Below are 19,587 nucleotides of genomic sequence, written 5' to 3' on the forward strand. Positions count from 1 at the left end.
ACCATGACAAAGTGGTATCCCAAAAACCTAGAGAAGAGTATCAAGGAGAAGTAGGTGATGAATCATGTCAAAGGCTGCAGAAAGGTCAAGAAGAATGAGGACTAAGAAAAGCCACTGGATTTGGCAATTAAGAGATTATCAGGCAGCTAGGTGGCACAGTGAGTAGAGCACTGGCCCAGGAGTAAGGAATACCTGAGTTCAAATCTGGCCTCAGACACTTCACACACTTACTAGCTGTGTGACCTTAGGCAAGTCACTTAGCCCCAATTGCCCTACCTTCCCCCCTGCAAAAAAAAAGAGATTATCAGTCATTTTGGAGAGAGCAGTCTCAGTAGAATGATGAGGTCATTAGCCAGACTGTAAGGAGTTAAGAAGTAAAAGGAGAGAAAGTGGAGGTACCTATTAAAAATTTCAATTAGTTTCACTAAAATATACTGTAGTTGCTTTCTGGAGGAAATCAAGTTTTTAAAACCAAAGCTGCCAAGGTAGAAGAGTCTGACTCAATCTTCAGTTTGCTATACATAAATACAGGCCAGCCACCTAAAGAAAGTCTGGTCAAATGGACCATAGAACAAGCAGACACTGGAATGCTCACTACCACTAAATCTGGCACAAAGCAAGGAAAAACCGTCTAAGCATCATGGGACAAAAATCCCATGAAACTTACGAGAAAAACTGCTAGACAAACCAGGGAATCCTATCAAACTAAAGTTTTTGGCAGCTATTTTTTGGCTACTAAACTCAAAATGTGTTAGAATGACAAAACTATTAAGTTTTCAGATGATGAGTAGGTCACCTAACTGCAAGAGAAAATCAAATAACACCAAATTATTTATAGAACATAGGACTCAAAAAGGAGCCTTGGAGATTATCTAGACTAGCCCCTTCATCATACAGATAACAAAATTAAGGCCTGGACAAAAAGTGATTTGTCAAAAGTCACATAAGCTATTTGGAGAGTAGGAGGTAAGAAAAAGTGTTGGTTAGCTTTGTTTCTTTTTTTCCTTTTTTTTAATCTTTAAATAATCTCTTTGTTATATGGGATTGATCTCTGGGAGGAGGAGGGGAAGGGCAAAGGATACTGGAGCAAACCGTGTAATATAAAGAAAAAGCCATGAGTTAGGAGATGGTGTGTGTTTTGTGTGTGTGTGTGTGTGTGTGTACACAAGAAACAGCAAGAAGGGCAGGATTGCTGGATCACAGAATATAAAGAAAAGATTAATGTATAAGAAGAACGAAAAGGCAGGAATGGACTAGGTTGTGGAGAGCTCAACAGTAAAAGGGAAGATTGGGAGAGGGGTGGGTTTGAGGGAGTTATGCTTTGGACATACTGAGATATCCAAATGACAGTTCATCAGAGATACCCTTAATCTTGCCATCACTACAAGTGTTCAACACTTCATAGTTCATGAACTATGAAATTCTCCTATCTGATCATAACCTGTTATTATTCTACCTCTCCCCCCTCTTCCCTACAACCCCTAACCCTGTTCTATCTATGAGTTCCCATTCTTCCACCCATCAGTTCTTCCCTAGACCAGTTACTCCTGCATTGGTTATATTACTCTCCTCATTCCCCATCTAGACCCTTCGGTGAATAAGTTCAATTCTTCTCTTGAGAGTCTTGCTCCCTTACAGCGATCTCACCCTTCAAAGCCTCAACCTCAGATTATTCTCACTATTTACTGCCTTCACTCCTTGTCATATGCTGCCAAACAAAGCTGGAGAAAAGCATGAGACCGGGCTGACTACATTCACTACAAATTTATGTTATATAATCTCAGCTGGGTGCATACTGTGGCAAGACAATACTTTTACAACTCCCTAATCAATTCATTTTCATACTCACCTTTGTGCCTTTCCCAAATCTTTTCATCTCCCTCAAATCTCTCATGGCTCCCCACCCCACCTCTTTTGCCATTTGAGTTAGTCTAGGCTAGGAACATAGCCTCATACTTCACTGGAAAAAAAATGAAGCCACTTGCACAGTGCTCCTTTTCCATTCCTTGTCAGCTGACAGCACTCAGATGTTTTCTGCCATTATCTCCTCCTTTGCCCTTCTCATGTGAAAAGGTGGCCCCTCTTGCCAAGGCAAACTCCTCTGTGCACACAAGTGATCCCATTTCAGCCCATCTGCTCCAACAAGTTGGCCCCTCTATCATCCCTGTACTGTTCTGTCATGTCCAAATCTTCATGACCCCAGGGACCATAGAATGCTAATAATATCCATGGAGTTTTCTTAGCAAAGATACTGGAGTGGTTTGTCATTTCCTTCTCCACCGGATTAAAGCAAAAGGAAGTTAAGTGACTTAGCCAAGGTCACACAGCAAGTAAGTGTCAGAGGCCAGATCTGAACTCCAGAATATCGTATTCCAAGCCCTTTGCTCCCTCAACGTAGAAGCTGCTAGATCTTGTGTTATCCTGATTGTGTTTCCACAGTACTCAAATTGTTTCTTTCTGGCTGCTTGCAGTATTTTCTCCTTAATCTGGGAGCTCTGGAATTTGGCAACAATATTCCTAGAAGTTTTCTTTTTGGGATCCTTTGGAGGAGGCGATCTGTGGATGCTTTCAATTTCTATTTTACCCTCTAGTTCTAGAATATCAGGGCAGTTCTCCTTGATAACTTCTTGAAAGATGCTATCTAGGCTCTTGTTTTGATCATGGCTTTCAGATCATTCATTATCTTTAAATTATCTCTCCTGGATCTGTTTTCTCGGTCAGTGGTTTTTCCAATGAGATCACATTTTCTTCCATTTTTTCATTCCTTGGGTTCTGGTTTATATCTTGATTTCTCATAAAGTCACTTGCTTCCACTTGCTCCAATCTAATTTTTAAGGTAGTATTTTCTTCAGTGGTCTTTTGGACCTCCTTTTCCATTTGGTTAATTCTGCCTTTCAAGGCATTCTTCTCCTCATTGGCTTTTTGGAGCTCTTTTGCCATTTGAGTTAGTCTATTTTTCAAGGTGTTATTTTCTTCAGTATTTTTTGGGTGTCCTTTAGCAAGTCCTTGACTTGTTTTTCATGGTTTTCTTGCATCACTCTCATTTCTCTTCCCAATTTTTCCTCAACTTTTCTAACTTACTTTTCCAAATCCTTTTTGAGCTCTTCCATGGCCTGAGACCAGTTCATGTTTTTCTTGGAGGCTTTTGATGTAGGCTCTTTGACTTTGCTGACTTCTTCTGGCTGTATGTTTTGGTCTTCTTTGTCACCAAAGAAAGATTCCAAAGTCTGAGTCTAAATCTGAGTCTGTTTTTGCTGCCTGTTCATGTTCCCAGCCAACTACTTGATCCTTGAGCTTTTTGTCAGGGTATGACTGCTTGTAGAGTAGAGAGTACTTTGTCCCAAGCTTGAGGGGCTGCACTGCTGTTTTCAGAGCTACCTCTACGTAACAAGCTCTGCCACAAGCTCCTCCCCCAAGAACCACCAACACAGAAGCTACTCAGATCTAAGCAGGCTCTGCATTCCTGCTCTGATCCACCACTTAATTCCTCCCACCAGGTGGGCCTGGGGCCTGAGGCAACTGCAGCTGTAGTTCTGTAAGCAGCCTCAGAGCTGCGCCACCTCCGCCACCCCTAGGGTGGTAGCTGACTTCGAACTCCTTTCACTTTGCCCCAGCAGCTTTTCCCACTAACTTTCTCTGTTGCCTTTGGTGTTTGTGGGTTGAGAAGTCTGGTAACTACCATAGCTCACTGATTCAGGGCGCTACAGCCTATTCCACATGGCTCCTGGTGTGGTTGGTGTGGGTGCAGCTCCCCTCCGCTCCCAGCTCTGTGGGACAGACCTTACCCAGCGACCATCCAGGCTGTCCTAGGCTGGAGCCCTGCTTTCCTCTGCTATTTCGTGGGTCCTGCAGTACTAGAATTTGTTCAGAGCCATTTTTATAGGTGTTTGGTGGGTTCTGGAGGAGAGCTTTAGGCAAGTTCCTGCTTTCCAGCAGCCATCTTGGCTCCATCCCCCTCTCCTCTAATCTTTAATCTCTCCCTATCTACTGGCTGCTTCCTTAATGCCTACAAATACATCCATTTTTCTTCCATTTTCAAAAAAATCCTCACTTAATCCAACAATCCATATTAGCTATCATCTTACATCTTCCTCCCTTTTGTGGCTAAACTTGAGAAAGCCATCTAATATCTGGTGCTTCTACTTCCCTTCCCACTCTTTTATGAACTCCCTGAAGTCTGGCTTCTAATCTCATCATTCAACTGAAACTGGTTTTTCCAAAGTTACCAATCATATTTTAATAACCAGATCTAATAACCTTTTTCTCAATCTTCATTCTTCTTGACCCTTTACAGCCTCTGACATTGTTAACTGCCTTCTTTTCCTTGAAATTCTCTTCTCTTTAGGTTTTTGTAACATTACTCTCTCCTGGTTCTCCTCCTACATCTCTGATCTCTTCTGTTTCCTTTGCTTATCTTCATCTACTACATGCCTGCTAAGTATGTGGACCCTGAAACATTCTGTCCTTGGCTCCTCTCTTTTCTCCTCTACTATTTTAACTGGTGACCTTATCAAATCCCAGATTCAATTTTCATCTCATAAAGATGAGATCTCATACAGATACATCTCATACGTACATTTCATTTCGTACAGATCTCAAATATACTTATCCAGCCCTACCCTCTTTCCTGGACTTCCAGTCACTAGTTGCCTACTGGACAGCTCAAACTGGATATCCCACAGACATTTTAAATTCAACATATCCAAAAATGAACTCATTAACTTCCCCTCCAAATCTTTCCAACCTCCTTCAAAATTTCCCTATTACTGTTGAGAATACCATCCTTCCAGTCACCCAGGTTTATATCCTCATCATCATCCTCAACTCCTCAATTTCTTACCCTCTGCTCCCCACTTCCCCCCATGTAATCTAGGGCCAAGTCCTGTTGATTCTACCTTTGGAATATCTCTTAGATAAGCCACTTTTTCTTCTCTGACACCACCACCACTCTGGTGCAAGACCCCATCACCTCACAACTATTCCACTAGTTTTCTAATTGGTCTCTTTGTCAAGTCTCTCCTCACTCCAACCCATCCTCTGTTCAGCAGTCAGTTATCTTCCTAAAGTGCAGGTCTGAGCATTTCACTACCTTATTCAATAAACTCCAATAGTTTCTTATTGTCTCCAGAATAAAAAAGAAAATCCTGTCTTTTAAAGCCCTTTACAGCCTAATCCCTTACCTTCCCAGTCTTCCAGGTACTCTACAATCCAGTCACATTGGACTACTTGTTGTTCTTTGAACAGGACACTGTCTCTGCACTTCTTCATTTTCAAAGTATATTCCTCATTTCTGGAATACTTTTCTTCTACATCTGTTCACAGCCTTCCTTTAGGTCCTAGTTAAAATCTCACCTGCTACCAGAAGTATCTCCCCCTTAAGGCTAGTGCCTTCCACCTTAAGATGAATTCCAGTTTATCCTGCCTATAACTTGTTTCTACATAATTGTCTGCATGTTGTCTTCCTCATTACATTTTGAGCTCTTTGGGAATGAGGACTGTCTTTTGCTTTTCTTTGTATCGCCAGGGTTTAGCATGGTGTCTGGCACATAGCAGGTAAATGCTTACTGATTCACTTTGAGACCGGAGTTCAAGAGAGAGCTTAGGACAACAGATCTGGCAATCACTTGCACAGAGACAATAAATGAGCCCATGGGAGCTGATGAAGGATAACAAAAACAAAAACAGAGAAGAAACTTAAAGAAAATAAAAGATCAAATGTCATCAAGATAAAAAGAAATTTACCATACTAATTTTCCAACTTGTGTCCATTTAACACACACACTCCTGAGCTATTACTTTATATACCTATTTTGTTGTTAAGAATTCAGCAAGAATCAAGGCATGTAGTATGTGAAAATCCTGGACATTTCGATTTTTCTACCCAATTAACCTACGCACAGCTAATATTATTTTGGACCATTTTGGCATCTCAAAATAGACATATGCATGAACTAGTGACAAAAAGTATAATTTTCTATGGGTTTGTCATTAGGTTATCTGGCTACTAAATTCCCTTCCAGACTACAATCTTTAATCTACCCTGGTAATAGCCAGACAAGAGGTTAATTCCTACCTTCTACCTAAGGAACACTGGTCATTCTGACAAGGGACAACACAGAGTTAAGCTCTCCCAAGGTGACTCTATTGAAAAGTGAGACACGTTGTCAGGGAAGCAATAAATGTACAATGAATAAATGTACCAACAAATGAATATTCAATGTCAGACCGAGTTTGAGGAAATGTATGCTCACGGAAAGTAACAACTACCCAGGCATGACATTTGCCTATAATCCCTGCTGCTAGGGAAGGCTGAGGTTAGCTTGTTTAAACCTGGGAGTTCTGAGTTGCAGTTGAGCTAAAATCCATTGAGTACTGCAGTGAGTCTAGCAATAATGTGGTGAGCCCTGGAAGTGGAGGACCACTAGGCTGTCAAGGGGGAGAAAACTGGCCCAGGTCAGAAAAACAGAGCAAGTTAAAGTTTCCATACCAATCAGTATTGGGCCTGGGCCCACGAGTGACTGTTGCATTTTCATCTTGGGTGATAAAGGGAGTCCCTAGTTTTAAAAAACAAAACAAAACAAAACAAAAACCACTAAAGGAGTTCACTTTTCAGAAGTTCTGCTTATTTACTACTTCGTTTTATAATCTACAAATCCTGTGTAACATTTAATAACTTCTATTCCTGACATGTATAGTGTTCCACGGGAATAAGTTAAAGTATTGTCTAACAAATTTCTGATTGACACAGAATCGTTCTCTCCTACACCTTAAAAACCAATATGCAGCGGACTACAAATTTTAACTCCTGTATTCAATATTCTACAAGAGGTCTCACTTCAGGAAATCTCATATAGAGCAATGTCTTCAAGAATACTGATAATGTAAATTATATAAATATATATGTCAAAAAGAACATATCTGTCAGCTAAGTTACCACAGAGTTAAGTGAAAATAAAAAACAATCACCTGGAAAACCTAATGTTAAAACATCCAGTAAAAGAAAAATATTATTGCTCAGGTGAATGCATGACAGTACTTATAGAGGAGCCTGTAAAATAAAATCAAGAGCTCAGTAGTACTAAAATTTTTAAAAAATGGATCATGAAAAAAGTTGGCCCTTCTCTAGATTCTCTTGATGAACTCTGGAATTCTATGTCCCTGTTTGCTTCAGGTAAAACTCAACAAAAAAGACAAAAGAACTGGTATTTCTGGCTCATAAACATTAAATAAAATGAAATTAGTCAAGTTGAAACAAATAAGACATGGCTATTCCACTACTAAGTGAAAGGTGATGAGAAAAAAAAATCACTCTATTTTAAGCAATTAGAGATTTTATCTCCTCTGATATGTACACACAAGGTTAATTTCACAACTTGGCAAAAGGTTGGCCTGCAGATACAAGTTATAGGACTATCCTCTACTGATATTCATGCCTGGCTGTGTTTGCTGATCATGGTGACACCTTATAAAACACTACATAACTAAGTAGCACTGCAATAACATTAGTGGGGATGTAAAAAATAATGTAAACATCATACAGTATAACGTTGTAGGACTTAATCTTAAAAGACTGAATATACTGAAGTATTTCAAATTTGAAAAGGCCAAGGCAATTGTTTACCACAACCTCCAAAACTGATTTTAAAATATTTTGCCCTACGCTCCCACTTCTTCATATATCTACTACCGAAAGCTGTTCATAAAAAATTCTCTTGCCTGTGCAGAATGCAAATTAGTTATTAATAACCTCCCAAAACACTCAGGACTTAGATGAATTATAACAACTACAAAACACCCTTTATAGAAAAAAACTTAATAGCAGATCTATTGTACATGGTTGGGCTATGCCAAAGTAATAAAATGATACTATTGAAATAAATGAACAGATTTAATGCCATATCATCAAAAAGAACAAGGGGTTACTTTTTAGAACTAGACATAGTAACAATGAAAGTCATCTGGAGAACAAGAGAAAGAAATCACAAGGGAAATAATGAAAAAAATGTAGGCTTGAAAGGAATCTAATATTACTGTAACTCAAACTATACTGTAAACCAACACTCATTAAAATATTTGGTAGAGGCTAAAAAAATAGAGAATTTGATTCTTAGAACATACTAGATAAGAAAGATCCAAAAGCAATCAAACAAAGTAGTAGCTTATTGTTCCATAAACAAGAGAACACAACCTAGTAGGGCAAGGACTTCCTATTTTAACAAGAACTACGGGAAAGCAGTTTGGCAAAAATTAGTCTCTGAATAACATCTTACAAAATACAGCACAGTAAGCTCCAAATGGATATCATCTAAAGATAAAAGGTTAAATCATTTTTTAAAAAATTGCTCACAAACATGAAAAGGGAGGTAATAACAGAATAAAGGAAAGAAAAAAACACTAAATATTTTATTGCATTCTAGGCTCTGGGTATTCAAAAAAACAAGGAAGACAGTCCCTATGCTAAAGGATCTTATATTCCAATATGGAAAGCAACAACACCTAAGGGGAGTTGAGTTGAAAAGCATGTGAGGACATAATTTGGCAATCGCCAGGAAGTGTACCGTAGCTTGGTTCCAAGCAAATAAGGCAAAAGCTCACTTAATCAAAACCCAGTTTCCCATGGGCAGAATCTAAGTTCTGGTAAGAGATGAGAGAAGGTCAGAGTGAAATGGTTGAAGAGAGAGAAGCTACAAAAAAAACCCCCAGCACTTTGCAGGAAATATTTCTGATAAAAGCCTGAAACGTAAGGTATATATATATATAGGGAATTGAATCAACTATATAAGAAAAAAGAACGATTCCCTACTGATAGTGGAGGTATATGAGGGGATAGAGGGTATATGAGAGTGATGTTTTAACAAGCCATCAACAAAACTGGTATAAGAGAGTGATATTTTTAAGAGACAAAGGATACGAACAGGGAGTTTTCAAAGTAAGAAATACAAACTATCAATAGCCGTATGAAGAATGATCTAAACCACTAATAAGAGAAATGTAAATCTAAAAACTCTGAAGTTCACTTCACATTTATCATATTAGCAAAGATGACAACAGACAAAACTGACAAATAGTGTAGGGGGTTACAGAAGACAAATACACTGATACATTAATGTAGAATAATACTAAGTGTTAGATATTAGTTGTTCCAACCATTATGACAAACAATTTGGAGTCGCTAAACTTATACATACCCTGTCTATGACCCAGCAATACCACTTCTGTGTTTATGCCTCAAGGTGATAAAAGACAGAGAAAAAGATATACATTTATAGTTGTAGCAGAACTTTTTGTGATAGAAAAAAAAACTAGGAAAAAAAGTAAGTGCCTAGCAAATTAGGAATGGGTGAACACAATGTAATATGTGAATGTAATGTAATATTATCTATCTATATATATATATATATATATATGTAATATATAATTAAAAAGAAATTGGAAGTATTTTAAGAAACTTGGGAAGACTTGTATAAACTGACATACAGCAAAGTAAGCAGAACTAAAAGTACAATTTACACAATCACCACTACATCATAGAGAGAAACAACACTGAAAGACATCAGAACTTTGATCAATGCAGAGTACCAAATGTGAAATATACAGTACCTGAATCTTGGGGGATGGTTGATGATGGGTGCAGAGTAAGGCACACATTGTCAGATATTGCCAATTTACTGGTTTGTTTTACCTATTTCCTTATCACATATAAAGGAGGGCATATGAGAGTGATGTTTTAAAAAGCCATCAATAAAACTGGTATAAGAGAGTGATATTTTTAAGAGACAAAAGATTTGAAAAAAGTTATCAATAACTTTGTAACAAACCATTTACAAAAAAAATTAGGAAGAATAACTTCAAAGAAAAGTTGTGAACAATTAGCAAACTTAATTTTCAAATTATGGGTTTATGAAATATCACTATTTTGGTATTTATATACATTAAGGATTTAGTGTCTCTTTGGAAGAGTCATTTAAAAATAGAACAACAGTTTACTTAATGCACAGAAAACTGAAAATTTTCTAAACACAAGGCTACAATATTATTTAAACTATGCGAATTAGTACAAATTCAACTTCAAATTTCTAGTAATTACCCACTGTAAAACTGAAAGCCTGAATTTCTGTAGTAAGCTTTGTTTTATTAAAAGGAGAAATAAAAAAATAGCAATTATTGCTCTTGTGTAGGAAAATAAGGGCATTTTTCTTTAAATTTCCATTTATACAATTGTGCTGATGTTACAAACAAAAATGATGCTAACAGTTTCTATGCGCATAGATTTTGAGTTAGAATTTTATACAGAACTAGAAGTCACGTAGGTTCAACCTCTTTCCCCATTTTATAGATGAGGAAACTGAGCCCCACAGAGGATTTCTGCCCAGGGACTTTTACTCTGACCCCAAATTCAGTTCTCTTTTTCACTCTACTATACTGATAAAATTTGTTTTGTTAAAAACTAGGACAATGTAATTTTTTTCATATGAGCAAATCAATTATACGATAAATCTCTTCATATGGCAAATATGCTTATGTCATGCTGTACAATGCAACTAATCTCTTACTCAGAAGTCTTCAATCTTAGTGGACTATATAATTATTTCCCAAAGTCTCACATATAAGAGAAGTTAAATAAGCGGATTAAATAATTTTTTAATGAAATAAGCTTTTTACACCTATTTAGAAATATAAATTCAAATGTGAACTAAATGTTCACATAAGAATTTTAATAAAGTATAGTCAGTACTTGTAGTATACTTTTTCTGAAGCTTACTGGGTCAATGTTATTATATGCATTACTGTTCACTGACTGAATCATTGCTATTACATTGATAAGCAAGGGAGAGTGTGAAAAAATTCTATGAACAGAATTTTTAATTTATAAAAACAAGGCCAATATAAAGCAAGATATCCTTAAATAATAGGAATAAAATATAAGATATTTCCTCATCTTTCCCTAGAATAGGAATTATAGGGAGGAAAAAAAATCTAGAGATTTCCAAATATGGAATGGATCACCTTGTACAGTATTTCCTGTCATTGAAGGCATTCAAAAAGAGAAAAAAGAAGCACTTTCTGGGGAAGTTTTAAGATGGGATAAATGCATCAAGAAGAGTATCGGAATAATGATCCCTGAGGTTGCTACCAGGTCTAATCTTGAGTCTAAAAATCTTTGGAATATCTCCCCTTCTTGATACATTAAGGTATACGGAATTTCCAGGACAGTGAACTTGCTATACTTCTACTACCACTTAGCTTTAGGAGAATGAACAGAAGACTAATAATCCTCCCCAACCCAACCTGAATTTGAGCATGCAACCATGTGAGATGAGAGAGGAAAGCCGGTAGTTAAATAAGTATTAAAAATGAAAAACAATTACTCAAAGTGCTTAGGTTCAGATGATTCTAGAATCAGAAATCACACAGTACACTCTCCTTACTTTACAAATGAGGAAACTGGGATTCAGAAATGAAATGACTTTCCCAAAGTAAAACAGGTAGTTAAGTGTCTGACAGAGTCAGAACCAGAACCCAGATTTTAGGCTCCAATCCAGTGTTCTTTTTCTATCATGTCACACTGCTTTTACTTTAGCCAATCTCTAGTGAAAAGAAAAGATAGTAGCAAGTGATTATCAAGTCCTTTATTTCTGCCTCCACCAAGTCTGCACATTTGAATTGTCTGTAGTTAGTATGGCCCTAGATGAGTGAACACAGAAGCACTAGAGTATAAAGGGCATTCAAGCAATCACTTCTTGTCTAAATCACTCTAATATTTCAGTCCAATAGAGAAAATATGAGCATCATTTTTACTCAAAAGCACAACACCTAATTTTGTTGTTTTTTAAAATACCATTACTTCATATGGGTTCTTCTATACTTAGAGGGTTTTAAAATACTACCTTTTGCTCTTCTGTGAATTCTGAATTGTTGTGTTGAGCCTGAGCTTCTTTCTGAAGATGTCTTGCTAATCTATAAGAGAAAAAAAGTTTCAGTACTATTCTTCTTTTGTATTCAGAAGATATGTTAAGTGAAACAATGTGACACAAATCAAACCCTGGAAAACAAGAGCTGACAAAACATTACAAAATTAGGAATAATAACAACAGCTAATGTTATTTATAATTTGTGTAGAACTTTATAGAACTGCAGTCCTTTACACATATTATCTCACTTGGGCCTAACAACAAAACTGTGAGGTGGCAGCTATTAGTCTCATTTTACAGAAGAGGAGAGTGAGGTTGAAAGGGTGGTTCAGTAACTTGACCAAGGTCACGTAGCTTGGTAAGTATCTGAGGCAGCAGTGTAATGTGGGTCTTCCTGACTCCAAGTCCAGCACTCTTCTCCACTCTGCTACCTAGGATTTCATCATACTTATAAGAGACAAATTTATCAACTTAACCTAGATCTGTTCTCAACATATATTACTGTGACCTCATGAAAATATAGTGTTTATTACAACATTTTACTAGTTCAGATTTAAGTGCCAATAAAGGAAGATACTACCAGTAAAGTCACTGCTATTATAAGACCCTTTAACAGTCTTAACAAGTTAAGTGATGATGTTACTCTATGTCAATACTGGATATAGGCATCTAATAGCTACCAGCTTCAACTACAGAAAATATAACACACATTCCTAAACTCCCTTGGAAAATAAACTAGACTTTAATTGGCTGTGGAAATTATAGGCTACCACCATCACCTAAACATAGTACTAAGGTATGTAGGTACTTTTAAATAAAGAGTATCACAAAGTCTGTGTCACTAGTCTAAAATTTTTTGACAGCTAGGAAATGGCAAGGGTATTATGAAATGACATTTTAAATGAGAATCTGGATTATGAAAAGTAATTCACAATCTAAATGTTCCATCCCAAAAGGTTTCATATCTCAGGTCCACTTGTTGGGAATGTTGTAAGATGGGATTTATATATCTTTTCCTAACCCACAAAAGATCCAAAATCAGACATAAAGTTCATTATACTAAACAGAGAGAATCTTTATCGACTATATTCAATCTATATGTCTTAGATCTAACACCAACTAATCATAAATAATAGAAGGGCCAGGTACATCAACAGACACAAACATATTATAATTTTACTTTTAAGTAAAATTTGTCATCATATTTTGTTTTATTTCACTTGGCAATGTTATCAGTTTCTGTGGATTCAGTGATCATCTCTATGCCTTAAATCTATCTTAAATCTACCTATTCTATCCCAACTTCTCTGCTGACCTCCAGTCTCAGATCTCCAACCTGCCTTTCAGACATCACCAATAGGATGTCCAGTAGACTTCTTAAATTTATTAACATGTCCAAACCTGAATTCTTTATTCCCTGCCCCCACACAAACCCTTATTAATGTCAAGGGTACCAACAACCTCTTAGTCACCCAGACTTATAACCCAGATGTTCTCACTATCAAGTTCTCACTCTCTCTCACATCCCATATCCAAACTTATGCCAAGACCTGTCAATTTTACACACCTAATATCTCTCACAGGTCCCCCTCTCTCTTCTGACACTGTCACCACACTGGAGTAGGTCCCTATCACTTCACACCTGGACTCTAGTCCATTCTCCACCAAAAAGTGCTCTTTCTCAAGGGCACGTCTGACCATGACACTGCCCTTCTCAAAACTGAGTAACTCGATACCACTTCTAGGATCAAAATCCTTTCTTTGATGTTCAAAGCACTTCATAACCTGACCCCTCCTTACTTTTCCGGTCCTTTTACACCTACCTTATCCTACTTCCTTCTTAATAACATATTCTACACTCCAGTAATTCTGCTCTCCTAGCTGTTTCTCAAATAAGTCACTCCATTTCCCACCCTCCAGGTACTTTCTCTGGTCCTCATACTTGGAATGCTCTCCTTTGTCATCTTTGGTTCCAGCCTTCCCTAAAATCCTACCTTCTATAGGAAGCTTTTCCTAATCCTCCTTAATTCAAATACTTCCTTTCTGTTGATTATTTCCAAATTATCTTGTGTATATCTTGTCTGTACATAGTTGCTTGCATATTTTCTCCCCCATTAGATTGTGAGCTCCTTGAGAGTAAGGACTGTCTTTTATCTTTCTCTGAATCCCCAGTGCCTTAGCACGTAACAAGTGCTTAAAGTTCACTGACTTATGGATAAGAAATTGCACTGTATCAATTGATGGTCTTTTGTGGTATTTTTAAATTCTAGTCCCTTTAATATAGTAAAATTAAATTCACTAAATATTACAAGAAAAAATATACAGCACAAAAGCATGTGACATATCAAAGAATTTTACCCCCTCTTTTTGTAGCATTAGAAGAATGGGGTAAGAGGCCAAGACTAAAGTGTTCTTAACTTTTAATACAGAGATCATGCAACTATGCAAATATTCTAAAGAAATCAATAAATAAAAGTTAAGTCCATATATAACAGTATTTTTAGTAGCACTTTTTGTAATAGTAAAGAACTAGAAAGAAAGCAGATGTCTATTGACTGGAGAATAAACTGTGGTATGTGAGCAGGACGACTATTACTGCACCATAAGAAACAATGATATTGAAGAATAGAGGAGAATGGGAAAGTTTAAATAAATTGATGCAGTGAAGCAGAAATAGGAAAACAATATGCATAAGGACTACAGTGTAAAATGCAAACAAAATATCAAGACCAAATACTGTGAAATTATCACTAAGCTTGACCCTGAAGAAGAGATGTAAGAATGCACTTTCTTCTCCCTTTTGTAGATGCAGGTGACTATTGCATGCATAACTTCAAACCTGATTGTTGTGCTTATTATGTCAAAATATTTTTGTTTCATTCTTTAGTATATGGAATGGCTGGGGGTGGGGCATGGGAAGAGATGGACACATAGGGAAATGATTACTTCAATAAAAATTCAAATTAAAAAAGGAAGATTGAACTAAAGTAACAACTAGTAGTATGAGACTGTCTATACATTCAAGTGATGTGAATTCAAGTTATACAATATAAAATGAAGTAACATTTTTGTGCCATTATCTATTTGATAATTTTCTCAATTCTTGATTTCATTTTGTAGGGAGTCTGCTCACAAAAATTTAATTCAGTCTCATTAGGTTTCTATTTGAACTTAAAATAGACAAATCTCCATGATTTATCTGATTTAAAGGAAAATTCCAATTAAAGTCCTAGCATGGGCATCTGAAGCCAAGAAATTTCCCTTTCTATAGGATGGAATTAGAAACCAAAAGGTTTTTTTAAACTAACTACATCACGTCACACTTCTCTGTCATGCTGAAATACTCAAAATTCTAATCTGGATACATGGTTTGTAAGATCTATTTCTCTTTCCTATTAAGATAAAAAATTCTTCAACTTCTATTGAGTGAATCTGAGTGCTAAAAGCTGTTTATACTTTAGACACCTAGTCCAAGTGATTCTTAACCTGAGATCCATGAACCCCAAAAAGGTCCATGTATAGATTTCAGGGATTCTGTGAACTTGGATGGGGAAAAATTATACCTTTATTTTCACTAACTTCTAAGTGAAATTTAGCATTTCCTTCAATTATTTAAAAAGAGTACTATGAGAAGGGGGCTACAGCCTTCACTAGACTACAACAGGAGTCTGTTACATACTTATACACACACACACACACACACACACACACACACACACACACGCACTCCTGTTCTAATTCAACTCTTATTTTACAGAAAAGATAGGCCCAGAGAGTTAATGGCTAGCCCCAAGTTACACAGGGAATAAGTATCAGTGGCAGGAATTAAACTCAGGTCTTTCTGCTCCAGATCTGGTGATCTTGCTCCTGAATACCAATGAAAGGCAGTTTGGGATTTTGGGGTAGAAAGTATTTAGTTACACACAGAAAACAGGAGTATGTTTGAATCCTCAGCCTAAGTGTTTAGAAGACCACATCCCTACAGAATCAAATTAAGTGCAAAAAGTGACAAACTGATGACTCTGGAGATGAATGAAATACTTTAATTTACCCATTTCTTTCATGATATAGTACTCCCTTTTCTACAGAAAGGTCCATCAAACATTTGTAGATTTATTATCATTTCATTCACTCAAGAGATATTTGTTAAGCTCCTACTATGTGCTAGGCACTATGCTGGGAATACAAAGATGAAAAAGGAATAGCCCCTGTTCTCAAACAGCTTACATTCTATCAGGGGAGACAACATGTACACATAAAAGTCAGCTCAAGTCCCACCTTCTGCAGGAAGCCTCTCCTGGTTCCCCCAGGTCTTAGTGCCTTCTCTTCTAAGATTACTTTCCATTTATTCTATGTATATCTAGTTATCTATATGTGGTCTCAGTCATTAGAATGGGAACTATTTGAGAGCAGGGTCCATTTTAGCCTTTTTTTTTGGTATCCCTATCATTTATCAGTGTCTAGCATTTAAATGCTTTTTAACTTACTACTAATTATTATAATTTATATTTATGCCAATTAAAACAAATTATAAGGTAATTTAGGGGAAGAGAACACTAGCAGCTGGGGAGATCAGGAAAGGCCTCATGTAGGGGAGATGATACTTGAGCTAAGCTTCAAAGGAAACCAGGGATTCTAAGTGGTGGGGGTGGGGAAGAAGTACATTCCAGGCATAATGGATAAATGCCCTGAGATGATGATAGAGCTGGAATACTGTGAGGAACAATTCGATAAATCTTTGTTAAGCACTTAATATGTGCCAAGCACTGTGCTGTCTGATATTTAAAAAAAAGTGAAGTATGTTATGCCTATGTTGGAATAGTAAAGGGTTTTAAGTGCCAGAGGAGTCTGTAATGAGTTTGTATGATCCTAGAGGAAATAAGGAGCCAGTGGAGTTTCCTAAGTGTGGTCAAATCTATGTTTTAAGAAAATCTGAATGACAGCTTTGTAGAGGATGAACTGTGGTAAGAGGTGAGGGGGGGGGAGGAGCGGTCGGGGACGGAGGATTAGGAGGCTATTCCAATAGTACAGGTGAAAATCAATGAGGACTTGAATGAGGGTTATACAAGTAGAAGGGTATGGATGTGAGAGATGGCATAAAAGTAAATGAACAAGACCTGGCAACAGGATATGTGGAATGAGGAAAATTGAGGAGCTGACGATAACTCTGAGGTTGAAAACTTGGGAGACTAGAAGAATGGTGATACTCTCAACAAAAACAATTTAGTCTGGATAAAGGGTGAGTTTGGGGAGAAAGATGATTAATTCTCTTTTAGACATGTTGAGGTTGAGATGCTTACAAGACATCCAGATTGAAATGTCCAATAGGCATTTGGTGATGGAGAATGGAGCTCAAGACAAAGGCTAGGGCTGGATATATACATCTGGGAATCATCCATGTAGAAATTGAATACAGGGGAGCTAGTGAGTCCACCAATATAGAGTGTAGAGAGAGATAAGAAGAGAGCCTAGACATAAGGGATGGGAGACAGTCACATTTGGGGCGGGGTGTAGGATATAAATGATGATCTAGCACAAGAAACTGAGAATCTCTCTATCCATGCCAGAATGTCATCTATCAAGTCCCAATCTATGCCAGCAGATACTTAGGAGAAAACATTTCACTTACACATACTATTTAACACTCTTCTAACCAACAAAAGATGACTTTCTTTACTGAATCAACACCAAAGCAATGAAAAGAGAGCTTGCAAACAATAGCATCCTGTTTTAATTTCATACAACACTGATCCTTCTACTAAAGAAGGACCTACTATAGCTTCTCATGGTGATGTGCAGTTTTCTTCAAAAGGCTATTCCAGAGCCGTACTATAATTCTAATTACAATAATAATAATAATTCTCTCAACTTGATAAAAGCTTTCAAGTAAGTAAAATAAGGCCCCGCTGTGAACTATGCCTGCCACAGTTCTTCTAGATTAAACTGAAGCTAAATCTTGTACACAAGGTCTTTCCACTGAGGAAGGCAGGTCATTCTGAGAACTGAAGTACCAGAAACGAAGTCGAAAGGGTTTTAATCATCTATTAAGTGTATGACTGCATGATATCCTTGAAGAATCATTTTCAAAAATGGATACAGGGGAAGTAGAACCAAGAAAACAAAATACACCACAATGTAAATAAAGAGAACAAAAAAAGGCTGACAGCTGTGTAATTTCAGTGACCAAGCAGCCCCACCTCATCTGAGAAAACGTATTTCCCTCTCTTCTTTGCAGAAATGTGCAACATTGCACATAGTGTAAGACTGGATCGATGCGTTGATTAGTTGTGTTGGATTTCTTTTAAAAATTATTTGTTACTAAAGAGATGGCTCAGTGGGTCGGGGATAGGCGAGAAACATATTCGGAATGGAGATCAAACAGAAGTTACCGATAATTTTTAAAGTATCCCTGAAGCTTGTACAGAAAATCAGAATGAAATAAGCCGGGTGGGGATGTTCATGAAGCTGGTACCCGCATGTACCCTGCGAGACATCCTTTACCTGCTTCATCAACAAGCCTTTATCAAGTGCCTGTTGGCCTCGGCACAGTACCGGGATGGCTACAAATAGGAAGAAGGACCGAACATTTCCTACGACTCACACCAAGCTTACGTCCTAACTCATCTACAAATGAGGGAATGAGAAGGAAGGAGAGAGGGAGCTAGCCGTTGGTCAGATGCTGGGTAGAATTCGCATTTTGCTTTCAATCCTCCTCGAATCCGGAGCTGACTCCACCCAAAGGAACAGAGAAAGGGTGTGGGGATGTGGAACTCGATGCCTCGAAAATAACAGTTTCGGAAACTGAAACCGCAGCGAGGTGTATCGGGAAAAGGCGCTCCTCTGGGAAGGGCTAAGGAGAGGGGGGGAGGGGGACCCCCGGGACGCCCCGATTGCTGGCAGCAAGCTCTCCCGGGCAGCTCGCGACCACCTCCTTTTCTTAATTTTCTAAAATTTTTTTTCTTCAGATCAAGGGTTGAGCCCCGCAGGAAGCGGGCATCCAGGCTCCGGGACGTGGGCGGGGAACGTCCAGCGGGATGCGCCGCCGAGAAGTTTTCTTTAGCAGGGGCGGCCACCTGCAGGGGCAGAGGAAGGAAGGAAGGGGGCAGGCAGACAGGCGGAGGGTGAAGGCCGGGAGGGGGGACCCGCCGGGACTTGGGGGCAGCCACCCGAGAGAAGGGCGGGGCGGGGCGCGCCTACTTGTTGAATGGCCCCGGCCCATCCGAGGAAGGGCCGAGGCGGCCCCCTGGGACAGGCTTGGGCATCTGCAGAGGCGCCACCAGCCCGCCCCGGGGGGCCGCGACCGGGACATGGGGGGAGGGAGAAAGAGAGGGACACGGCCGCGCCGGGCCCAGCTCCCGGGGTCAGCCACTCACATCTGGTACTCGTCTATCGCCTCCACCAGCTGCCCCCACGAGTCGAAGTCGGCACCCCTCCTGAAGCTGGCGCCCCAGCGTTGCAGGAGGCTGCGGGTCACCTCTGACATGGCCGGTCCAGTCCCCACCCCGCCCCTGCCCGAGAGTTCTAGGGAGCCATGGTCCCGGGTTCGCGCCGTGGCATCCACGGGGCTCCGAGAAACGGCCTCAGTAGCCGCCGCTGCCGCCAGCTCAGGAGCCGCCCAAGCCCATTTGCCGCCACAGCCAAACTTTGCGGCACTGGAGGAGCCGCCCCTCATGGA

The 19,587-nt window shown here is 38.7% G+C and overlaps 1 protein-coding gene across 1 annotated transcript in view; it reads right to left on the bottom strand.

Moving 5' to 3' along the window:
- The window catches only part of AIDA (axin interactor, dorsalization associated), a 52,197-nt gene extending 32,622 nt beyond the window's left edge, over positions 1-19,575 (bottom strand). The window contains exons 1-2 of the mRNA XM_036754132.1: positions 19,286-19,575; positions 11,889-11,958 (exon numbers count right to left, since the gene is read on the bottom strand). Of these exons, the coding sequence (XP_036610027.1) occupies positions 11,889-11,958; positions 19,286-19,395 (180 nt within the window). The 5' untranslated portion in view covers positions 19,396-19,575. The remainder of the gene's footprint in view (positions 1-11,888; positions 11,959-19,285) is intronic.
- Positions 19,576-19,587: the final 12 nt, after the last annotated feature.

This window comes from Trichosurus vulpecula, chromosome 4 (assembly GCF_011100635.1).
Source record: "Trichosurus vulpecula isolate mTriVul1 chromosome 4, mTriVul1.pri, whole genome shotgun sequence".
NCBI lineage: Eukaryota > Metazoa > Chordata > Mammalia > Diprotodontia > Phalangeridae > Trichosurus > Trichosurus vulpecula.